Consider the following 23,568-nt stretch of genomic DNA (forward strand, 5'->3'; position numbering starts at 1 on the left):
TTTCTACTCTAAACAAGACGTCAGCGGTTCTTTCATTTACTTGCTTCCCTCTGAAATGGATCCAAAAAAGAACAATGCCGTTAGTGGTGCGCGCGCGCGCCACTGCGAGACATGTGATTTCAATTATTGCGCCCGTGTCTGGGCACGATAATTGAAACCACATGGCCTATTGGTGTCTATTACGCGCACCAATCTCATAATAGACACCAATAGGCCATGGGCGGAGCAATGCGCCCGCCTTTGGCCAATTGCGTGCAGTCTTTTATAAAAAGACGCACGCAAAGGCCAATAGCGGGCAACAAAAGGAAAAGCCGACGCACGTCCGTGTGCGATTCCTAGCTCAGCTTCCAAACCCTGTTTTTCACCTACTAAAGGTCTCGTGCTGCGCGAGCAGTGCTGCGCACTGCAACGCTAGGCACGAGACCTAAAAAGGGAGGAATGTAGGAGAAATGCCCTGCAAAATAGGAATTCCTCAGTTCGGGCCTTAAGAAGTACAAGGAACGGAGAATTATTGTGCTGCCTAACACAGTCAGGGGCCGGCCATTGTAGTTAACTTAATTGTAATCACATTAAGGTAATTACAACGGCTGGCTCCCCTGACAGTGCTCCTCAAAGGAACTTATCAACCTGGCAAGCTTGTGTGGTGTCTGGCTCCTAGGAGGACCTTGCAGACATGAACTGGTGACAGAGTTCCTCACTGGAAGAGTTACTTTGAAGTGCACTGTGAGGGGACTGGACAATGTATTTTCATTAATGCACTTAACATTATTGTAATTGTGTTAACCAGCCCTTCGCAATGCTTCCAAAAGCAGCTTCCTTTTTTTGCACCTATAGAGCAGATGATCAAGTTCAATTCCACTCTGCTGGCAAGAAACAAATGGATGTAATTCTGGTGTTTTGCTTTCACATGGGGATTTCCCCCTCCACTAACTGTGATGAATAAGGGGGCCTTGGAACCAGTTTCCTATATACCGGCAAACACCGTCTGCCTCTGATTCGTTCTTTGAAAAGAAAATCTGGAGAGCAGGATACCATTCTGATCCTCGGGCAACTGAACAAGTGTTTCATGGAACAATCTAGAAGGGAGAGTTAATTCCATTGCTGGAGTTGCAAGATGCACATTTCTGAAACATCCAAAGCACCTCTTGTACCTACGATTCGAGGTAGTTGTGTGACTTACTATTCAGCTTCAAATGGGCACTGAGGATTTTCACCAGATGTGTGACCTCAGTCACAACTAATCCATAGGGACATGTATACCACGTTTTCCTTACCTGGATTACTGGCTGAGCAAGAGAAGATCCCACCACATAGGCAAGGCTTCTACAGAGGCAACTGTGAATCTGTTCCGGAGACTAAGACGTACTCCAAGCTAAGGCAATTATAAATTTGAACCATTATGCTTATCCTGAATTTGGGTGAAATTTGACACTACTCTACACTAGAGGTCCTTTGACTGACATTTTCAGCAGAGTAACATGAACGAGCTGCTACATGTTTACAAAGCATTACTGTATGGATGTGGAGATGTCAAGATAATCTGCATTTGGTCAAGTGGCCCCCTGACATCTGTTTCAGTAAGGCAAGCCTCTTCCCACCTTTCACTTTACATCCAGTTTGTTTCTGATGTTTGCTTCATTTTATTGCATGAGAGAATATTCATTTACCTGATAAGTACTGCTTGCTGTAGTGATCCAAACGTGTATCAATGAAAGATCCAATGTTGGAGAATAAACAAGTTACTTGTAACTTCAATTCTCCAGCATTGCTTTCGTAGATTCAAACGCAGTCCTCGCTCGTCTCAATCTGAGGCATGAGCTATTCCTTCTTGATGCTTTAGGAATCTGTGGTTTGGTGGCCTGTTGATGGAGTAGAGTTCAGAGTACTCTCATCTCACTGGCTGGAGTGTGAGAATTTTGCAAGGATTTTGTCCTCACTGCTGTATCATTACTGTGTGGACTTCGAGCTCAGTGATGAAGAAAGATCAAAGAATCGAAATCTGGGATAGACATCTAAGCTGCAGAACTGACGTTCCAGGTAAGTAACTTGTTTCTGTTCAAGGCTATGAAAATATAATTGATTACAGTGTTGATTTAAAAAAAAAAAGAAGTGATACCTCACAGGCAATTAAAGTTGCATGGACCTAATCAGTTGTTCAATTAACCCCTTCAGCGCTGGGCGAATTCCGCCGCGGTGCTGAAGGGTTCGTGCGCGGGCGGGCCGATGACGGAACGGTTCCGTCATGAGCACAGCTCAACCGTGGCTCATGACGGAACCGTTCCGTCATGAGCATGGAAGGGGTTAACATTGGTTAGTAATGATAGGCATGAATGTAATACCCCTAGGGAAAGACAGCTTTCAGAAGGCACCCGTCTCTTTCTAACTCTTGTTCTATCTAGAGCTTGCAGATTTAGTCCCCAACACAAGTCTATTTCCAAGACCACCTCTTCTGCAGATAAAACTGAATAATCACCACATCACCTTTCAGTTAGTCCCAGAAATAAACGACATAAAGAGGAGTCTCAAAAACCTGCGACATTCGAGGGACTAGACCACAGAAAAAAACTCCAGGGAGTGAGTGGAAACGTGCAGGCTGCTACAGAAGTCTCAAAGAGTAAAGTGGTGGTGTTTATTTCTGGAGTTAACCTTAAAACATGCCCCTCCCCAAGCATTGCATAGCTGGAGCACATGGTTCCAGAGGAGTATGGTTTGACCATTCAGCATAGAACCTGTACTTCCTGGAAGATACTCATACCTGAGTGTCTTCTTTCGGACCTTTGCAAAAAAGATCAGGCTACTTTCTTGACACGAGGTGACATCAGATGTCTCTGTCTTCGGAAATACTTGACCCAACAGCATATGCGCCACAGGGCAGCTGGGTTCAGTGGAAGATGCCCTGCCTTCTCTAGAGCAGGGCTTTTGCTACTTATGTTTTTCTGCATGAAACTGCTATATTATGCATGTTGTAGGGTGCATGCTTCTTGCATTTCATGGACATTTTTGTATGGTTTTACTGAGAGAAACCCTTGCTGTATATATATTTTTTTTGCAAAACAAAATAGATTGATGAACAGTCGCCAACAAGATGCAGCCCAGAAGATTTTCTTAAAGTGTACCCACCACACCGTTGGAAGTTCTAGCATATAAACAAATTCCATCAGGCAGGTATGGCTCATTAAATAGGTAAGAGCGATCCCCTGCCCTGAATGAGGAGAGGACTGCAGTGACCCACCCAACACCCTAGCAAGCTATTTGCCACAGACTAAACAAGGCTCAATATCTTGTTTCCTGGATACTACATCCCCAAAGAGTGAGTTATTTAAAATTAAGATGTTCACAGAGAATGGTTATTCTCGCATTACATTTTACCAGCCTTAGTATTGAAGAAATACCACAAGACTCAATATATTACAAGTTTTAATTTCAACACTTATAAACCCTCCAATAATTCTGACAGCTATTATATCCGGACAAATCTTCTAGTTTAGTGCAGGTAGAAGATCAAGCAAATCAGAACCATTTAAAAAAAAATGAAATACACAGGTATAAATTTGAAATTAAACATTTTTAAATAAACACAGATACATACCATTTTATAAAGAATAATAATAATTAAAAAACAAATCAAGGCGCCTCCATTTATATCAAATCCCCAACAGAAATCATGGAAATCCGACATTTCAGACCCATCTTGACAGTAGCTTGTGAGTTTTAGCTTTCTCCAACATGTCCTTTGTATGAACATAAAATGTACAGTAAAAAGTTCATATATCTTCTCTAGTCCTCATGTTTAATGCCATTCTTTCTGTTGTGAAAAGGATAGAAATGAAAGGTCAATTATTTTCATGTTTTACAAATCCAAACTATTAATCAAAATGCAAAAAGGCAGATGTACGGTTTATTAATAATAATGTTAACAATAAAGAACACACATACTTGTGCTTTTCATTGACGTTTTTTAGTCATCTGGCTTCTGATGCATCTTTTCCAGTTCTGTGGTCTGTTAATTATTTAAATGGTACACTTTACATTATGATAAGTATATTTTACATAAATCCTCATTAAAACTACATTATCTTTGAGACCTCTGTATGGTTTTGAACCATTGGTGCGATTATGACCCAAATGTACGAGCGATTTGCGACTCGCAAATTGGTGGTAAACCTATTTGCGACCAAAATGTGGCTTTTCGTTATATACGTATGAACGCCATTCGGTATCCAAAAATAGCATTGTAACTAATTAGCGGATCAGAATCATTAGCGAACATTTTTTGAGACTTGCAAATGTAGAATCGGTATTTGTGAGTCACAAACTGTACGTTCGTTGGGTGTCAAAGTTTGCGACTTGCGCTGAAACACCCGTTTGCACATGCAATTTTGCATTGATTCCATTCAGGTGGTAACTGTGTACAAAGTATAAAATCTGACCAAGAAAGCATCAGGGGTTCCCATAATGCTGCACTTTATGTGAGTGCGATGAGGAGGCGATTCCTGGCTGCCCAGCAGTGGAGGAGGAGACAGGAAAGGATCTTTAGAACCAGACTTGCCATGTTCCAACAAACAGAGTAGGAAATCTATGATAAATATTGGCTGGGCAGAGCTGTGATATTAGGTTTGATAGATACACTGAAACCACATCTAGAAAGCAATACCCTGTGCAGTAGTTCCATCCCCATGCATGTGCAAGTGTTGTGCTCAATGTACCTTTTGGCCTCTGGTAGCTACCAGGGGGTGATTACTGTCGCTGGTGGGGTGACACAAAGTGTGCTGTCATGTTTCCTTTTCAGAGGTTCCTAGAGTCCATGATCATACATCTGAACAATTACTTATACCTACCCAGGAATGCTGAGGAAATACACAATACGAAATTAAACTTTTACATGATGGTCAACTTCCCTCATGTAGTAGGGTGTGTAGATGGGACACATGTTCCTATTTGTCCTCCAGAACTTATTGAATATCTGTTCAGAAATGAGAAAAATACCCATTCCCTCAAAATCTAGGTGGTATGCGATGCCCATAATGTCATCACAGAGACAATGGCTAAATACCCAGGGAGCACCCATTTCTCCAGTATTGGGGTGTCTTTCATAGATTCACATGCTTGAATATTCCCCGTCGTCGAAGTGGGAGTCCCACGGTACATAACAAAGCAATGTAGTAATAACATAAGCCTATTAGGCCTACAGGAAAGAAAAAACCATAGAGTTTTCATGGATAGACAACTTGTCACCTTTATAACATATCACTGTCGTTATGTTCTAGGTCAAATCCAGCCAATCAGGCGTCCGCACCCTCTAGAACCCTCTCCCCAGAGACTCAGGCTCTCAGATTTTTTACCGCACGTCGTGTGAAGGGAGTCTCCCTGAGCTTGCTCAGTTTTTTCATCTCATTTTTCACAGATATTGAGTCTAGGATGTCTTCAACCAAGAAATCCCTCTTCAGACCTTGTGGGAGCTGTGGTAAACTGAGACTTCATTCTGAAGATCCTCACAAAAAATGTATTTATTGTTTGTATCCTGAACATTTGGTTAAGGACTGTAAAATCTGTAGAACCTTCTCACAGAAAACTTTGAAGGACAGAGAGGGGCGTCTCCTTCTGTGGCTACAGAAGCTGAAGACTTCAGAAAATCCTGTTTCTGATGTGGAGAGTGTGTCTTCTATCCAAACTGCTCCCTCTTTCAAGAGGTCTTCTGACTCTCAAAAGGTTTCTCCTCGTCCAAAAATGGTGAAGAAACAGCATGGAGAACCTTCAACTTCAAGAGGGATGATTTCCCCCCACAGGAGTCTCTCTGTTTCCCTGACGCCCCCGAGATCTGATTCTCAGGCGTCTAAGACTCCAGCTGCGCAGTTTTTACCTCAAAAACTGCCTCTCTCGTCGACGAGTTCATCTAGCCTTCCTCCGTCGACGAGAGCTGCCGTCGTCGCACCTACATCGACGACCTCGGCATCTATGTCTCTGAAGACGGCAATGATCATGTCGTCGGCGTCTTCACCGTCGACGCTGGTATCTGTGAAGGTGAGACCCATCTCGTTCGACGTTGCCTTTAACTTCGTCGTCGACGAGTATCAAGCATAAGAAAAAGCAGACATCGTCGACGAGTGCTCCGTCGTCGAAGGGTGCTTCGTCGTCGAGAGCGGCTTCGTCGTCGACGGTGGCTTCGTCGTCGACGGTGGCTTCGTCGTCGACGGTGGCTTCGTCGTCGACGGTGGCTTCGTCGTCGACGGTAGCCCAACGGCGAATTTCAGCACCGGCAACGACGGCTACAGCTCCAAATCTGGCTTTAATACCATTGGACACATCAACCTCTCTACTCCAACGTCGACAATCGTCTCTGGAGATCCTCATGCCACTCAAACCACCTGTGCAACCTCCTGAGCTGCTGTTTTCGTCTGACAATGATGAATATGAGGATGACAGATTTCGGCCTGCTCGCAGTCCTTCCGAGCTTTTGATTAAATGTCAGGACACTGATGATGATGATGAGGAGGATTTGCGACAAGAGGATCTCTCCTCTTATGACACGCATCCGGTTCCGCAACCTTCCATGGCACAATTGCCTTTAAGCCTGATTTCCAATTTGCAGTATATGCTTGATGATTATAATCGCCGTTTTCCACGGTCTGGGCATACCACTCCAACACCACAAACACCTCAACAATCTGTGTTTCATACGGAACCAGTAGTCACACCGACGCCAGTGACTCGTGAACAATCTCTTGGGGTTCCTCTTTTCACGCTTGAGGATGTTGTCGAGGACCAGGATGATGACGCTGACAAGGAGGAGGGTGAGCTGGACGATGCTTCCCTCCTTTCTGACTGGGACAACTATCAGATCCAAACACCTTCTCCCGCTGATCCCGCTCCTTTGGATTCTCCCCCAGTTGACATTGGTGGTTTCCATTTGCTCATGGAGAGAGCAGCTACAAGATTTCACCTCCCTATGACGACTAGAGAGGAAGATTGTTTTTTATATGACTTTAAGGACCAACCTCAAAAGCAGGTCCGCTGCATTCCAATCATTGATTTCATATGGCAAGAGGGCCTTAAAATAATGCAAACCCCTAACTCGATTCCAGCCATCCTTCCTAGGATCGACAAGAAATACAAGGCTCCTCCAAATTCTCCTGCCTGTTTGACTTCGCAAACAAAGCCTGATTCTATCATCACTCAGGCAGCCCAACGCCGATCCAGAAATCCTTCATCGCCTGTGTCGGCACCTCCAGATCGCGAAGGTCGCAGACTGGATGGTATAGGGAAAAATTTTTCCACTATGGCGGCGGCAACGGTACGCGACGCCAATTCTTTGGCGATCTTAGGCTGCTACGATCGCCAAATGTGGTCGGACATTGCATCTTTGATCAATCTTATTCCCGAATCATCCAGACCAGAGGCTTTGAAGATTCTCCAAGAGGGAGAGAGAATTTCTTCGGAGATTATAGATTGCGCCATCGATGTGTCCTCTTCTGGCTTCCGTCTTTTGGCGGGCGCTGCAGTCCTCAGGCGTCAGGGCTGGTTACGGGCCACGTCCTTTCGTCAAGAGGTGCAAACGAAGATCCTGGACATGCCTTACGACGGCGAATCCCTTTTCGGCCAACATATAGATGATGCCCTTCAAGCAATCAAAAAGGACACTGACACAGCTCGTGCTCTAGAGTCTTTACAATTCAAAAAACAGCCATTTCGAGGCGCAAGAGGTCGTGGTTCCTCTTCTTCCTTTCGAGGCAATTCCAACCAGTACAGGCAAGGACAAGGCCGCTACTCCTCGCAGAACCAACAATCGTATCGGCAGCAAAATTCCTCCAATTACAGGCAATACAGAGGCAAATCTTCCTACAGAGGAAAGGATTCCTCAAAGAAACAATGACTCTCCTTACCCTCACTCACAGACTCCTTCAAAACTTGGAGGTCGAATCTCCCGCTTCTTCTGCAAATGGTCGCAAATCACCACAGATCGATGGGTTCTCGATCTTGTGCGCAGGGGACACGCTTTGGAATTCATAAAGATTCCTCCAAATACTCCACCAAGAGGTCCCCCTCCTGCACATTTGAAGGAGCTTTTGATTCAGCTAAACATCTTATTGAGAAAGGGCGCGATCGAAGTGGTGCCAAAACTACAGAAGGGCAGGGGGTTCTACTCAAGGTTTTTCCTTATTCAGAAGAAGTCGGGAGAATGGCGTCCCATTTTGGATTTGAGAGCCCTGAACAAATTTATCAAGACACAAACTTTTCGCATGTTGTCCCTACAAGAGGTCCTTCCTCTTCTCTCTCACGGAGATTTCATGACAACCCTAGATCTACAAGATGCTTACTTTCATCTTCCCATCTTGCCAAGACACAGAAAGTTCCTCCGATTCAGGGTGGCCGGACGGGATTTTCAATTCAAAGTCCTGCCGTTCTGCCTTCGTTCGGCTCCCCGTGTGTTCACAAAAGTCCTTGCACCGGTGGCAGCTTACCTTCGCCTTCAGGGAGTCCAAATCTTTCCCTACCTAGACGACTGCCTTCTGAAGGCAAAGTCCTTCGAACTAGCGTCAACACAAACCCGGGTGTGCAGTTCCCTGTTCCAATCTCTGGGCCTCACGCTGAACTTGGAAAAATCTCAGTTGCACCCAGCTCAAAACAGACTGTTCTTGGGAGCCATTCTGGATACAACTCTAGGGAAAGCTTTTGTGTCGCACGAACGACGACAACGTCTTCGCAATCTAGCGGCCTCTATCCATCTAAAAGAGTTCGTTTCTGTCCGACAGTTGAAGTCATTCCTAGGGATGTTGTCCTCCTGCATTCCTCTAGTCCCTCACTGCCGCCTGAAGATGAGACCTGTCCAAGAAGAACTGGACAAGCAATGGGCTCAGGTCTCCGGCAATTTCAACGACCTAGTCAGAGTTACTCCTCGCCTCAGAAAGGCTCTTCTATGGTGGACTCACGAAGAACATGTCTCCTCGGGGCGTCCTTTTCTGGCGGACTCTCCACAATTCACCCTCACCACCGACGCCTCTCTCGAAGGTTGGGGCGCTCACCTGCAGGGTCTTACTGTCAAAGGCAGGTGGTCTGTTCATCAAAAGACAAGACACATCAACCTGTTAGAATTACTGGCCATCTTTCTGGCTCTGAAAGCTTTCCGAAGCATCATTTATGGAAGCACGGTATTGATCAGAACGGACAACACAACGTGCATGCATTATATCAACAAACAAGGAGGCACGAGGTCCGTTCTGTTGTCCCTTCAGACCCAAAGGATTTGGAATTGGGCGATTCAACACCACATCGCCCTCACTGCAGTCCATGTTCCGGGAGCGTCAAACATACTCGCGGATTCCCTAAGCAGATCCTCCACGACCAATCACGAATGGGAATTACACCAACCCATTCTGGATCGCATATTCCAGCTATGGGGTCCCCCGAATCTGGATCTCTTCGCAACCTACCTGAACCGGAAATGCCAGTTCTACGCAAGTTGGCTTCCCCAACCAAAGTCATGCGGGAATGCCTTTTTGATGAACTGGTCCAAAATTTATGCTTACGCCTTTCCACCGATACCTCTAGTCCCCAAGGTCCTACGGAAAATGAGGAGAGAACCCTGTCGGCTCATCTTAATAGCCCCCCGATGGCCTCGACAAATATGGTTCACGGAGCTGCTGCTTCTGTCTCAGTGCGACCCAATCATGCTTCGTCCTCTTCCGAATCTCTTGACCATGGAACACGGTCAAATTTGCCATCCCGATCCTGCGTCTCTACACTTAGCAGCTTGGAACCTGAGTACTTTGAATTTGTGAATATGGACATCCCTGTGGAATGCAGAGAAGTATTAGCAAAAGCTAGAGCTCCCTCGACTGTAAAAACTTACAAACTCAAATGGAAACGCTTTTGTTCCTGGTGCAGTGATGTCAAAATTCATCCTATCCATTCCAAGCCTGAACAACTACTACCTTTCTTTTTGCACCTCGCAAAATCAGGCCTGTCATATGCTACCCTTAAGGTCTTTTTAGCAGCGATCTCACGATTCCGCCAAGATGGCTCGAACTCCCTTTACTCGTCAAGAGTAATGAAACAATTCTTCAAGGGACTGTTTCGTATGTTTCCTCCGATACGTCGGCCTCCTCCTCCTTGGCATCTAAACATGGTATTGGCGCAGCTGATGAAATCGCCTTTCGAGCCTATACATAAGGCCAGCCTCAAACATGTCACCTGGAAGACTTCTCTTCTCCTGGCGCTTACATCCTCTCGCCGGGTCAGTGACTTGCAAGCCTTTACCATTAACCCTCCTTTTCTTCAATTTACTAAAGACTCTGTTCTGCTTCGCACCAATCCGGCCTATATCCCGAAGGTGCCATCTGAATTCCACCTCAATCAGCCGGTTGTTTTGAAAACATTTTTTCCTAATCCTCAGACGTTTGCAGAAAAGTCACTTCATTCTTTAGATATCAAGAGATGTCTCAAATTCTATCTTCAGAGAACTGCTGCCACTCGAAAAACTGACCAACTCTTTGTCGCCTACGGGCGCATGCGGCAAGGTCATCCTGTCACCAAACCATCTATAGCACGTTGGATATCCTCTGCTATTGCCTTTTGCCATCAACAAGCAGGAAAACCTCTCGCTGCTGCTGTGAAAGCGCACTCCACAAGGAAGGTTTCTTCTTCCACTGCGCTGTTTGCTGGAGTTCCTCTTCAAGCCATCTGTAAAGCGGCGACATGGTCCAGCAGACACACCTTTACGAGACACTACTGTCTGGATGCTGCAGACAACACGGATACAGCTGTGGGACAGGCAGTCCTTCGTAATCTTTTTAAATAAGGTGAGCCTCTGTTGCTTCCCTCCTCCTGCATACAAGGTACTTTTATTTCTTTATATATTTATGTATAAGATGTTATAGATATATATATATTTATATATCTAATATATATAGATAGACATCGATTTTATGCATATAATCTTAGCACTGTCTATACTACTATCTGGCTTCTTCTGTACCTTGTATTATTCTGCTACTACTGCTCACTACTCTTATTCAAGCATGTGAATCTATGAAAGACACCCCAATACTGGAGAAGAACAAAAGTTACTTACCTGTAAACTGTGGTTCTCCAGTATTGGTGTCTTTCATAGATTCACATGCGACCCACCCACCTCCCCTCAGAGGCTCTTCCTTGTATTTGACTTTATGTCACTCTTGTGCTACGAAAATCTGAGAGCCTGAGTCTCTGGGGAGAGGGTTCTAGAGGGTGCGGACGCCTGATTGGCTGGATTTGACCTAGAACACAACGACAGTGATATGTTATAAAGGTGACAAGTTGTCTATCCATGAAAACTCTATGGTTTTTTCTTTCCTGTAGGCCTAATAGGCTTATGTTATTACTACATTGCTTTGTTATGTACCGTGGGACTCCCACTTCGACGACGGGGAATATTCAAGCATGTGAATCTATGAAAGACACCAATACTGGAGAACCACAGTTTACAGGTAAGTAACTTTTGTTACCCCAGTATTGGAACTTTCATAGATTCTCATGCTTTGTATCATTCCCCGTCGTCGGAATGGGAGCCTCGGTAACAAAAATATATATATATATATACATATGTATCACCATAGAAACAAAAGAGAAAAATAGGCCTAGGCCTCATCTCATTTTGTAGTATATCACCCTCTTTGTGTAAAAGAGCCCAAACTTTTGCCAGGACCAATCAGCACAGCCTCACCCTCTGGAACCTTCCTGAGAGAGCTCAGAGCCTCAGATTTTTCTACCGCACGTTGTGCTAGGGAGTCTCCACTGAGCTCTGCTCAGTTTTTCTCAGAATTTAACTTTTGGATATCTTTATTGCCATCTTTTGTGACAGAATGTCAGAAAAGGAGAAGAAAGCTTTATTTAGAGCTTGTGCCTCTTGTGGGAAGAAGAGACTGTTTGTGGAAGACAAACATGAAAACTGCATATACTGCCTGTACCCGGAACACAAGGCCACAGACTGTAAAATTTGTCGGACCTTCTCGACCAAGACCTTGAGAGACAGAGAGGGGCGCTTGCTGACGTGGCTGCAGAAGCTAAAGACCAGGACGGAGGTCCTCTCTTCGGATGAGGAGGAATCAATCTCTGGCACCTCCTCCAGGAGATCGAAGAAGAGGGGTAGGTCATCTCCCTCCACTTCTGTGGAACCCCCTCTCAAGGTCCCTCTCAAAGCCCCTCACGGGATCTCTGACAGGTCTGAGGAGGCTGGTCCCAAGAAATCTCCTCACGACAGTGTAAAGGAGAGGCAGGGACGGGCTACTGTGGACATAGCCCCTAAGGACAAGAAGGAGGTTGCGACATCATCCCCTCCGTCCCAGAAGGAGAAACCTGTAAAAAAACATGCTGCAGAAACTCCTCAATCAGTTCCAGGAAAGAAACCGCGTCCGTCGACGCAGGCGAAAGCAGGTACGTCGACGACGATCTCCTCAGTTAAGACTGTTTCCATGGGGTCGTCGACGAGACCGTCGACGATATCTACTTCGTCGTCTTCGACAGCGGTGTCGACGACGAAGACCACGTCGACGATGACGACGAGTTCGTCCATGTTGATGACTACAAGTTCGTCGACGAGACCGTCGACGGGTGCTCCGCCGACGATGAAACATACTCCGTCGACGAAGAAGAAAGCTCCGTCGACGACAGCTCCGTCGACGACTGCTCCGTCGACGACGATTACAGGACTGTCGACGGCCTCATCGTCGACGACGATTTCAGCTCCGTCGACGACAGTTGCCCTTCAGTCGACGATGTCGTCGTCGAGTTCGTCGACGTTGGTAATCCCTTTGCCATCGACTCCGTCGACGGGACCGCCGACGGGACCGTCGACGACGAAAAATTCGGAATTTGCCACCCAAAGATTGATGATTACACCGGACATGACTTCCCCTAGGCGGGTCACGCCTTTGCCACCATCCATGCTTCTCGAGGACTCGGAGGAGGATGAAGAGGATGGGCAGTTTGGGGACGCATACAGCCCTTCAGACCTGAATGTCAAACAGCAGGACACAGATACGGAGGAGTTTTATGGTCCAGAGGTGCAGGAGGGGCACCAAAGCTTGACACAGGGATTACACCCCCGCTCTCTGAGGCAGGACCTGATTGCCTTGCCAGTGGCTTTAGTGTCGGATTTGCAACAGATGCTGCAAGACTATAAATCTCGTTTTCCGACGTTGCCGGATCGCACTCCAGTGCGTCCTTCTACATTGGTAGTGCCACGTGACATGCCAATGGACTTGCCACCTCTCCCAAGAGAGATACCTCGTACCATTTCACCGGTGGTGCCCCTAGTGGTTCCCCAACCTTCAGGTACGGAACCTGCTGATGGAGACGCACAAGATGCAGATACGGACGAAGACGACGAGGGACAGGTGATCCCTCTTACAGATCCAGGGGATCCGGATGGGGACCCTGATGATACGCAGGATCCAGATGCTGTAGGCCGAGAGACAAATATATCGCCTCCAGCAGACATTGGTGGTTTCCATAATTTGATGGAACGGGCATCCAAGCGGTTTGGTTTGCCCTTTACGGTGGAGCAGTCCGACTGCTTCCTATATGACTTTAAAGCTCAGTATAAGAAGTCGGTAAGATCAATTCCCATTATAGAACATGTCTGGGATGAGGGACTTAAGACAATGCAAAATCCAGCGACAGTCATTCCGGTTCTTCCCCGGCTGGAGAAGAAATACAAGGCACCTGAAGGCAGTCCTGCGTGTCTTCTAGGTCAACCTAAGCCGGATTCCGTTATTTCACAAGCCGCACAAAGTAAGTCAAAAAATCCGTCCACTCCATTAACCACGCCTCCAGATAAAGAAGGCAGAAGACTGGACAATGTGGGTAAAAGATTCTCCACCATGGCCAGCTTGTTGGTGCGTGCGGCTAATTCTCTGGCTATTCTGGGTAGATACGACCGCCAGATGTGGTGTGATATGGAGCCATTCCTGGACCAGCTACCAGACTCTAGTCAAGAGGAAGCCAGACAGGTGCTGATGGAGGGAGAAAGATGCTCTTCGGAAGTCATCGACTGTGCGATGGACATTGCTTCAACGGCTTTCAGGGCTTTGGCAGGGTCAGCCGTCTTGCGCCGTCAAGGCTGGTTGAAAGCGACCTGGTTTCGCCAGGAGGTCCAGAATAAGATCTTGGACCTCCCCTTTGACGGGGAGATGCTTTTTGGTAAGCATGTGGATGACGCCCTCCAAAGCATTAAAAAGGACACCGACACAGCTAAGTCCTTAGGATCTTTGAACTATCGCAAAGTGCCATTCAGAGGGGCACGTGGTCGGGGGTTTTCTAACTACAGAGGAAACCAACGACAATATTCCACACAATCAGGACAGTCCTATAAAGGTCAATATTCCAGCCAGCGCCAAGGACAGTCGGCGTCTTTCTCTCGGCAGTCCCAGAGAGGACGTCAGAATCGTCAGGGACGAGACAACGCCAAGAGGCAATAGCGGCCTCCTGGCTCTGGCTACTGTTCCTCCCCTACCACAAACACCGGTCGGGGGCTGGATATCTTTTTGTCTGGACAGCTGGGTGCGTTTAACATCAGACCGGTGGGTCTTGAATATAGTTCAGAGTGGCCATACGTTGGAGTTCCAAGATCTTCCTCCAACAAGAGCTCCGGACGCCTGTGCAGCGAAACATCTCCGACTATTACATCTCGAAGCCCACCAGCTTTTCATCAAGGGGGCGATAGAGCCCGTGCCGCTTTCACAAAGGGGCAAGGGGTTTTATTCCAGGTTCTTCCTGGTTCGGAAGACGGAGGATACATGGCGTCCTATACTAGACCTCAGGGAGCTCAACACCTATCTCATCAAGCTCTCTTTCAGGATGGTCACTCTCCAGGATATTCTACGACTACTCAATCCGGGAGATTTTTTGGCATCCCTGGATTTAGAGGATGCTTACTTTCATGTTTCGATCCACCCAGCTCACAGGCAATATCTACGCTTCACAGTAGGCAAGAGCCATTTCCAGTTCAAGGTGCTCCCGTTTGGCCTTCGGTCGGCACCCCGCATTTTCACGAAGATGCTGGCACCAGTCGCTGCTTTTCTGAGGAAGCAGTCCTTGGAAGTGTTCCCGTACTTGGACGACTGGCTCATCAAGGCTCCGTCGTTCAGGGCAACGTCTCAGGCTGTGTCAACTTGCATAAGATTGTTCGCCCATTTGGGTCTTCAGCTCAATGTGTCCAAGTCGGAACTGATACCCTCCAGGTCACGGAAGTTCCTTGGGGCTATTCTGGACACGAGACGATGCACGGCTCGTCCGTCAGAGGAGCGTCAGGGCAAACTGACCACTTCCGCTCGTCAAATGCTGCACAAGAGACATGTCTCGGTTCGACAGTACAAGTCCTTGCTCGGATCAATCTCATCCTGCATACCTTTGATACCGCATTGCAGGCTTCATATGCGTCCTCTACAGGAGGAGTTGGATAAACAGTGGCGCCAGGCAGAAGGATCGTTCAACGACAGAGTGTGGATAACGCCTGCCATGCGCACAGCCTGCGAATGGTGGCTGGTGAAGGAGAACATCGCAGGAGGATTAACGTTCCGAATCCCTCCTTCTCCTATGGTGGTGACTACGGATGCTTCCCTAGAAGGGTGGGGAGCTGTCCTCCAGGAGCTTCAGGTCAGCGGTCACTGGAGTCCAGCAGACAGACTGCACCACATCAATCTTTTGGAGCTGAGGGCCATTCACTTAGCCTTGCTGGCGTTCCTTCCCAGACTTCAGAACCGTGCAGTGCTGGTCCGGACAGACAACACGACGGCCATGCACTATATCAACAAGCAAGGGGGAACAAGATCGCGGACGCTGTCCAAAGAAGCTCAGGTGATCTGGGATTTTGCGATCTCTCACGGGATCACTCTGCGAGCCGAGCACCTAGCGGGGTGTCTCAACATCACAGCGGATGCTCTAAGTCGGCAGACGAAGGGGACACACGAGTGGGAGTTGGATCAGGCCACGCTGGAGGCAGTGTTCAAGAGATGGGGTACTCCGACCATAGACCTCTTTGCGACCCCGGAGAACGCCAAGTGCCGGTTTTACGCAAGCAGGGTTCCCCAGCGAGGGTCTCTGGGGAATGCCCTTTCGATTGCTTGGTTCGGCGCATTTTGCTACGCCTTTCCTCCGATTCCCCTCATTCCTCGAGTTCTCAGGAAGGTCAGGGCGGAACCTTGCAAGATGATCCTCATTGCTCCAGCATGGGCGCGGCAGTTCTGGTACTCGGAACTCCTACTTCTCTCCCAGGATCGCCCGATTCGCTTGCCACTGATTCCATCTCTATTATCGCGAAATCAGGGGCAAGTCCTCCATCCGGATCCGGAGTCACTTCACTTGTCAGCGTGGCTCCTGAGCACAGAGAATTCCGCCATCTGAATCTGTCTAAGGAATGCAGGGATGTTCTATCTCAGGCGCGGGCACCAAGCACTAATAAGACCTACAGGGCAAAATGGAAGAGATTTTGCCTTTGGTGCCAGAGGAATAAACTCCATCCTTACAAATCCCTGCCACATCAGATTTTGCCTTACATCCTGTCTCTGGCTAAATCAGGTCTGGCGCACTCTTCGATCAAGGTACATCTGGCTGCCATATCCCGCTTTCGACGGAAGACATCGGGGCCATCTCTATGGTCCGCAAGGATTGTTAAGCAGTTCCTTAAGGGGTTATTTCGGATGTATCCTCCGGTCCGGCCACCTCCGCCTATCTGGCAGCTTAACCTAGTACTGGCTCAACTGATGAAAGTGCCTTTTGAGCCGATTCACAAAGCGGACTTGAAGTTCCTATCTTGGAAACTAGCCCTTCTCCTGGCATTGACTTCGGCTAGGAGAGTTAGTGAACTCCAGGCTCTCTCTATAGTGAAGCCTTTTCTACAGTTCAAGAGGGATGTCATGATTTTGAGAACCAACCCAAAATTCATCCCGAAGGTGCCTTCGGAGTTTCATTTGAATGAACCCTTAATTTTGAACTCCTTTTTTCCGCGTCCTTCCACTCAAGCGGAACGAACATTGCATTCTTTGGATGTCCAGAGATGCCTGAAATTCTATCTGGAGCGCACACGCTCTTTCAGAAAGTCTACTCAACTATTTATTGCCTACAGTGCACCACGGAAGGGGTTGCCGCTCGCCAAGAGTGGCATTTCCCGCTGGATCTCCAGTGCAATTCAGTACTGTCATCAGGCTGCGGGCAAACCTTTGGATAAAAAGGCCCGGGCGCATTCTACAAGAGCGATGGCGTCTTCAGTGGCTCTCTTTGCTGGAGTGGCGATTAAGGACATTTGCAGGGCAGCAACGTGGAGCAGTGTACACACCTTCACGAAGCACTACTGCCTGGAATCGGTGGGACGAGCTGACGCTGCTGTTGGTCAAGCAGTCCTCCGGAATCTTTTTCAATGAGAGGTGAGCTTTCCCTACAATCCCTCCATCCTGGTAAGCACATTTGTTTTCAGTAATGCTTGTTTTATCATGTACACTGAGATGATTTTGTAAAGCCATGTATTTACCGAAATGTGCTTGTCGTGATCTACTGCTTGCTATTCTGATACAAAGCATGAGAATCTATGAAAGTTCCAATACTGGGGTAAGAAAACAAGTTACTTACCTGTAACTTTGGTTCCCCAGTATTGGTAACTTTCATAGATTCTCATGCGCCCACCCACCTCCCCTGGGAAAGCTCTGTCGGTTTACTAAGGTAGTGGCTGTTGGCACAACGGCTACGAAAATCTGAGGCTCTGAGCTCTCTCAGGAAGGTTCCAGAGGGTGAGGCTGTGCTGATTGGTCCTGGCAAAAGTTTGGGCTCTTTTACACAAAGAGGGTGATATACTACAAAATGAGATGAGGCCTAGGCCTATTTTTCTCTTTTGTTTCTATGGTGATACATATGTATATATATATATATTTTTGTTACCGAGGCTCCCATTCCGACGACGGGGAATGATACAAAGCATGAGAATCTATGAAAGTTACCAATACTGGGGAACCAAAGTTACAGGTAAGTAACTTGTTTTCTTCTACTCAAGCATCCTCAGGCACAGTGGAGTACAACACGCCTGGAACGTGGGGAGTTTGATCGTGGCTATTTAATAGGTGATGTGATGCTGTAAAATAAAGAACAAGTGTCTGTCTAATATCAGGGCTATATCTACCATAAAGAGAACTGGGGGTCTAATATGCATAGAAAGAAGCACAAAAATACAGGAATGTATGTATAAGGTATCAGTACATAGAGTCTGAGAGCAGAGGCTGGATTCCCATCAATCTTTTTATTGTGATCAGTATTATCATTTGGTCATCCACCCATTTGAGAGGTCTGTCTCTTGATCATAGAGACTGCCTCCCTGGAAAGGTCTCTTGCTCAAATAAACAGGTGGAACTGGACCCAACGATAAAGAGAAACAGTTGTGTCTGCAATTGGTGATCCTATGCAATTTGTGCAGTGCAAAAAATAATAATATAGTGAGTGAAATCTTTAAAAAGAGTTGTGCGGAGAAAGAGCACTTCTTTAATTAGACAAACTCCTCACACCCTTATTAAAAACAGTGCAAAGCATAGCAGTATTTACAAATGACTGCTATTTTTATGGTCGACATGTTTCAGCCATACGGGTATATTCCCCACGGCTTTCTTCAGGACCTATATTCGTCAAAATCTTGCTACTGCAACATGTGCTCACACCCCCCACAGTAGTGTATAAAAGAAAGTAAATAGCACAGTTAATTACTCAAGGTTGGAATCAATACAACCGTACTTGGTTTCAATCCTCCGATTCAAAGGTGCAAAGGTCACCTAAAAGGATAGAACAATTGTCATCAACACCTCATTTATTGAACGTTTTTCCCAAGTTAGGGCCAAACGGCCTCTGTATACTCCAACTAAATTTTTATATATATATATATATGACCAATCATAGCAAAGCGCATATGTATATGGCTTACCCGTCTTGATCGGGGAGTAAACCTCACCTCACCTGGAACCTTTCTCAGGAATATGAGGCCCGCTCTGAAACAAGTGTAGCGGAGAATGGGTCCTTATTAAAATGAAGTTTTAATAATTATTTAACCCTATGTTCAATAATTCTATACTCAAAAGAATGAATATAACGCATAGTGTCCACTGAGGTACACCCTTAAATGCTGCAAAACCAGTCTCAATCCAAAATTTAAATTTTAAAAAAGTGTTCTTCAACATAGTAACATGAAGTGTTATTGATCAGTTCGGAGTCTATGGAGAATATGTTGTTTTTTAAATTGCATACTACATAGACTAGTACTCAACAGCCCACAAAGTAATCTCTCGAGCCCTTGTTAGAAGAAATTACTGCTAGCGTTATGTCCAAACGTGCCTGGTCAAAGGGCCACCCATTGCAAAGCCTTATCGAACTGCTTGTGCTTACCTGTCCGTCGTTGCCTCAGGCGTCTTCTGAGTCAGGGAAGGAGGCAACGACCGGAACAGTCGGAGTCGCGCTTAAATAGTTTGTTCCGGCACGCCGGGTACCAATTAACAATCACCCGGCTCTAAGTGATGTTGTCAGTGTGACGTTCAAGCTTGCGACGACGCCCTCTTCCGCATGGATTGCTGGGAAGGGGCAATCTGCGTGTAAGACGTCGCAAGGGAAGAACTACAAAATGATGTCATCATATATAAAAGTGTAGTTCAGTCTACAAGAGTCCTGTCGAACAATACTGTTGTATTGCAAAAGCCCGACGCATCCTCATTAAGTATGAGTTGTGCATACTGATATTTTAGCAACTACAACATCTACTAAATATAGTAGTGGTGTTAGCTTCAAAAAATGATTTAGAAGAAATGTCTATTGTTAACATAAATCGTTAACAAGTAACATCTAGCGTTAATGTGCGCACAATTTAAAAGGAACGAAATGGTCAAAGCTAAATTAGTAAGAGACATCGCGAGTCCGTTCTGATGTCAAAGTAATAAAGACTACACAATGACGTCATGACTTGTTGTTTGGTAGTTCGGTGCAGAGCATACTGTAATACAGACCCTCTTGCCAGATATTACGCAGATCGATAGATGTGTCAAAGCGCGCTGCTAGATTGTCACCGCATCATATAACTTAGACTAGAGAGTTCCTCCACACAAAAATAAAATAGAAATCTTTATTGAGACCAACAAGGATTGCAAATACAAACTACCATGTGACGTCATGAACCTCAAATTTGATAGTTCGGACGGAAGGTCACTAAAATGCAGACCGTCTGCCAGATATTGTGCAGATAGACAAAAGCGCAAAGACACGTTATTAAATTGTCACCGAATATCAGTTCTTTCCACGGGCTTCGATCCAAAGTCAAATAGAATTTTTTTTTGAGACTGACACAGATCACAGATAACGCATCTAATCTAGCATAATACATATCACCACCATGAGGATGTTAAGTACGGGTCGTTCTGTTAGCTGCTGTCTCCTAGTTTATGTGTATAACATAGGAGGCAAACAAAAAGAAAAGGGTTTTAATGGTAGAGCAAACAGTACTCAAAAGTATTCACCATTGCTATTGTGTATGTCCATAGGGTAACCTAATGTTATTATTGTGTGTCATTTCTTACTTGTTGCTTCAAGAGTACATATATTGTGCTTATTGTCTTAAGAGTACAAAGTGCACCTAGTAATCCACCAATATATTGCATATCATCTTAGAGGGAAAACATAGACATCAGGTGAATATGCCCAGACAATCCCTTTATGTGATGCTCAATAGTGGTAAAGGATCATTTATGCCTGACATCCAAACTATTTCGCTACTCTTATGTTCGGATGAATTTGCCATTTACTGCCTAGCAATATGGGCCAGCCTAGTATATCAAAAAGGAAGTAACTATAAACTTGTACATGGTATGTTGTTGTTCAGACCCTGAACCTCTATGGAGCTTAAAGACCCATTTTTGTTCTTTTATGAACAAGTACCTGGAGATGTCACTAATGTGTGATGGTATAGAGGGTTTCTCTAATACTGTCCATTTGAAATCTTCTGCTCCATGGTTCTTTTCAACAAAATGTCTAGTGAGTCTGGTTGTAGTTTTTTTGCATCTAAAAGTGCTTTTATGTTCAAGCAGACATGCCTTAACCATCCGAGTTGTCATTCTGACATACTTCATTTGACACGGACATGTGAGTGGATAGATCAGATTACTACTATTGCAATTTGTAAAGTTGGATTGAACCCATGGTCTGTTTGTTCCTATGTATATAGTTGTTGTATGTGTTGTCTGCGGACAAATAGAACATACCCCGCAGGAGTGATGTCCTTCTACTGCCGGGAGATCCCATAGTGTTCCCACTGGCCTCGTAGGTGTAGCTTTAGGACGTGTGTATCAATCTGTCTCTTAAATTGCCAGACCTTTTGAAAGCAATCAGCGGTGGGGCAATCTTGTCAGTACAGCAATTCAAAATGCGCCAGTGTTTCCGAATGCTCTTCTGTATGTTGTTTGCTTAAGTGCTGAATGTGTTGACAAAAGTCAACCGATCAAGTGTTGGTTTTGTTGTTGGCGGATCCAACAGGGCTTCACGGTTGTTATTAGTGGCCCGTTTCAAAGCTCGTTTAACAAGTTTATGGGGATAGTGTCTATCCAACAGCTGTTCTCTTAGTAGTTCTGCGTGGTCCTTAAAACTGTTTGAAGTTGAGCAGTTTCTTCGGACTCGAAGAAACAGCCCGTAAGGCAAATTGTCCCTTAGCGCTTTAGGATGTTGACTATCATATCGCAGTAGTGAATAACGTGCCATGGGCTTGCGGTATAGTTCGCTTTCTAGGCCCAATGGTGTGGCAAAAATGGACAGGTCTAGAAAAGCCAATTTTGTCTTATTCATTTCTACTGTGAATTTCAAGAACTCATTACGTGTGTTCAGCCATTGATGGAACAGAAGAATGGACTCATGATCACCCCGCCACACCACCAGCACATCATCGATATAGCGCTTCCATAAGCGAATCGATTCAAGAAAATGATTGGCTGGAGTAAGGACATGCTCTTGTTCGAAGGAGTGTACATACAAATTCGCCAAGCTCGGCGCAAAGACACTGCCCATACTGGTCCCTGAGATTTGTAAGTATAAGGTGTCTTCATACTTAAAAAAGTTGTCTTTCATTGCCAAGCGGGCAAGGGACATAATAAAGTGTACCGGTGTGATAGATTTCAAATCGTTTTCTTCTAGAATGGAAGCCACTGTATCTAAGGTTTCATCTTGAGGAATGGAAGTATACAGTGATTCGACATCGAAGGAAACTAAAAAGTCTCTCTCCGTGTTGAATTCAATTTGGGGTAATAGTCGTAAAACATCTTTCGTATCCTGAAGATACGTTGGCATCTTCTGTACGATTGGTCTCAAAAAGTAATCCACAAAGGTGGATAAAGGTTATAGAATAGAACCAAGGCCTGAAATTATTAACCTGCCAGGAGGTGGTCTCTGGATTCTTTGCACCTTCTGTAAGATGCAGAAATACGGTGTTACCGGAAACTTTGTTTGTAGATATTGGGCTTCACGTGTTGTTATCCACCCTTCATTCAGTGCTTCTTCAGTGAGATCTCCAATACTTTTCTTCAGTCTCTCAGTAGGATCTTTTATAAGGACCCTATAGGATCTGTTATCACTGAGCTGCCGAAGGCATTCAGTTCTGTAATCGGTTGTGTCTAAGATGACAATAGAACCACCTTTATCGGCGGGTTTGATTGTAATTCCACTATCCTTTGATTGAGAATGCAAGGCTTGTTGTTCTAAACGTGGTAAATTGTTATAGCTGTTACGCTTGTGCTTACACAATTCAACAATCTTTCCTTGGACTGCTTTTTCAAAAGTCAGTACCTGGGATGGTACCATATGTCCAGGAGGATTGAACGTGGATCGTGGTCTAAGGCCTGTATTCTGTTCGCTTTCATCATGTTCTGTTAATTGTTTATCTTTAAAAAAAATAGTGTAATCTTATTTTCCGAAAGAATTGTGCTAGCTCGCACTGAATTTGAAAGACATCGCCCCCTCTGACGTAATAACAAAACCAAGTCCTCTGTTAAGAACAAGTTCCTCATCCTTGGAGAGGATCCTCTTACTTAAGTTCACTACGAGGCTGGGTTTGTGTTGTTCCCTACTTGAGTGGAATTCTTTTTTGTATTACTCCTGGTTCCTGTGTGTGGACCCGTGGATTGGTCCTAGTGTACCTGAGCCTGTGTGTTTCTTCTCCTGCCTCTGGATCTCTGTGGGCCATACCCTAAAAAAGACTGGTTGTCATATTCAGGTTGAACTGTTTGTAGAGGTGCCATTGGTGGCTGGAAGGGTTGTGGTGGATATCTGTTCAGAAATGAGAAAAATACCCATTCCCTCAAAATCTAGGTGATATGCGATGCCCATAATGTCATCACAGACACAATGGCTAAATACCCAGGGAGCACCCATTACTCAAGCATCCTCCTCAGGCACAGTGGAGTACAACAACGCCTGGAACGTGGGGAGTTTGATCGTGGCTATTTAATAGGTGATGTGATGCTGTAAAATAAAGGACAAGTGTCTGTCTAATACCAGATCTAGCCATGCTTACACTTACCTTTCATCTGCTAGGTG

General features: G+C 45.7%; 1 protein-coding gene across 1 annotated transcript in view; it reads right to left on the bottom strand.

Moving 5' to 3' along the window:
- Window positions 1-3,400: 3,400 nt before the first annotated feature.
- CPAMD8 (C3 and PZP like alpha-2-macroglobulin domain containing 8) overlaps window positions 3,401-23,568 on the bottom strand; it is a 1,045,838-nt gene continuing 1,025,670 nt past the window's right edge. Inside the window, exon 43 of the mRNA XM_085640012.1 lies at window positions 3,401-3,805. Coding sequence (XP_085496138.1) covers window position 3,805 — 1 coding nt within the window. The 3' untranslated portion in view covers window positions 3,401-3,804. The remainder of the gene's footprint in view (window positions 3,806-23,568) is intronic.

The sequence above is a fragment of the Triturus cristatus genome, chromosome 12, assembly GCF_964204655.1.
Source record: "Triturus cristatus chromosome 12, aTriCri1.1, whole genome shotgun sequence".
Taxonomy (NCBI): Eukaryota; Metazoa; Chordata; class Amphibia; order Caudata; family Salamandridae; genus Triturus; species Triturus cristatus.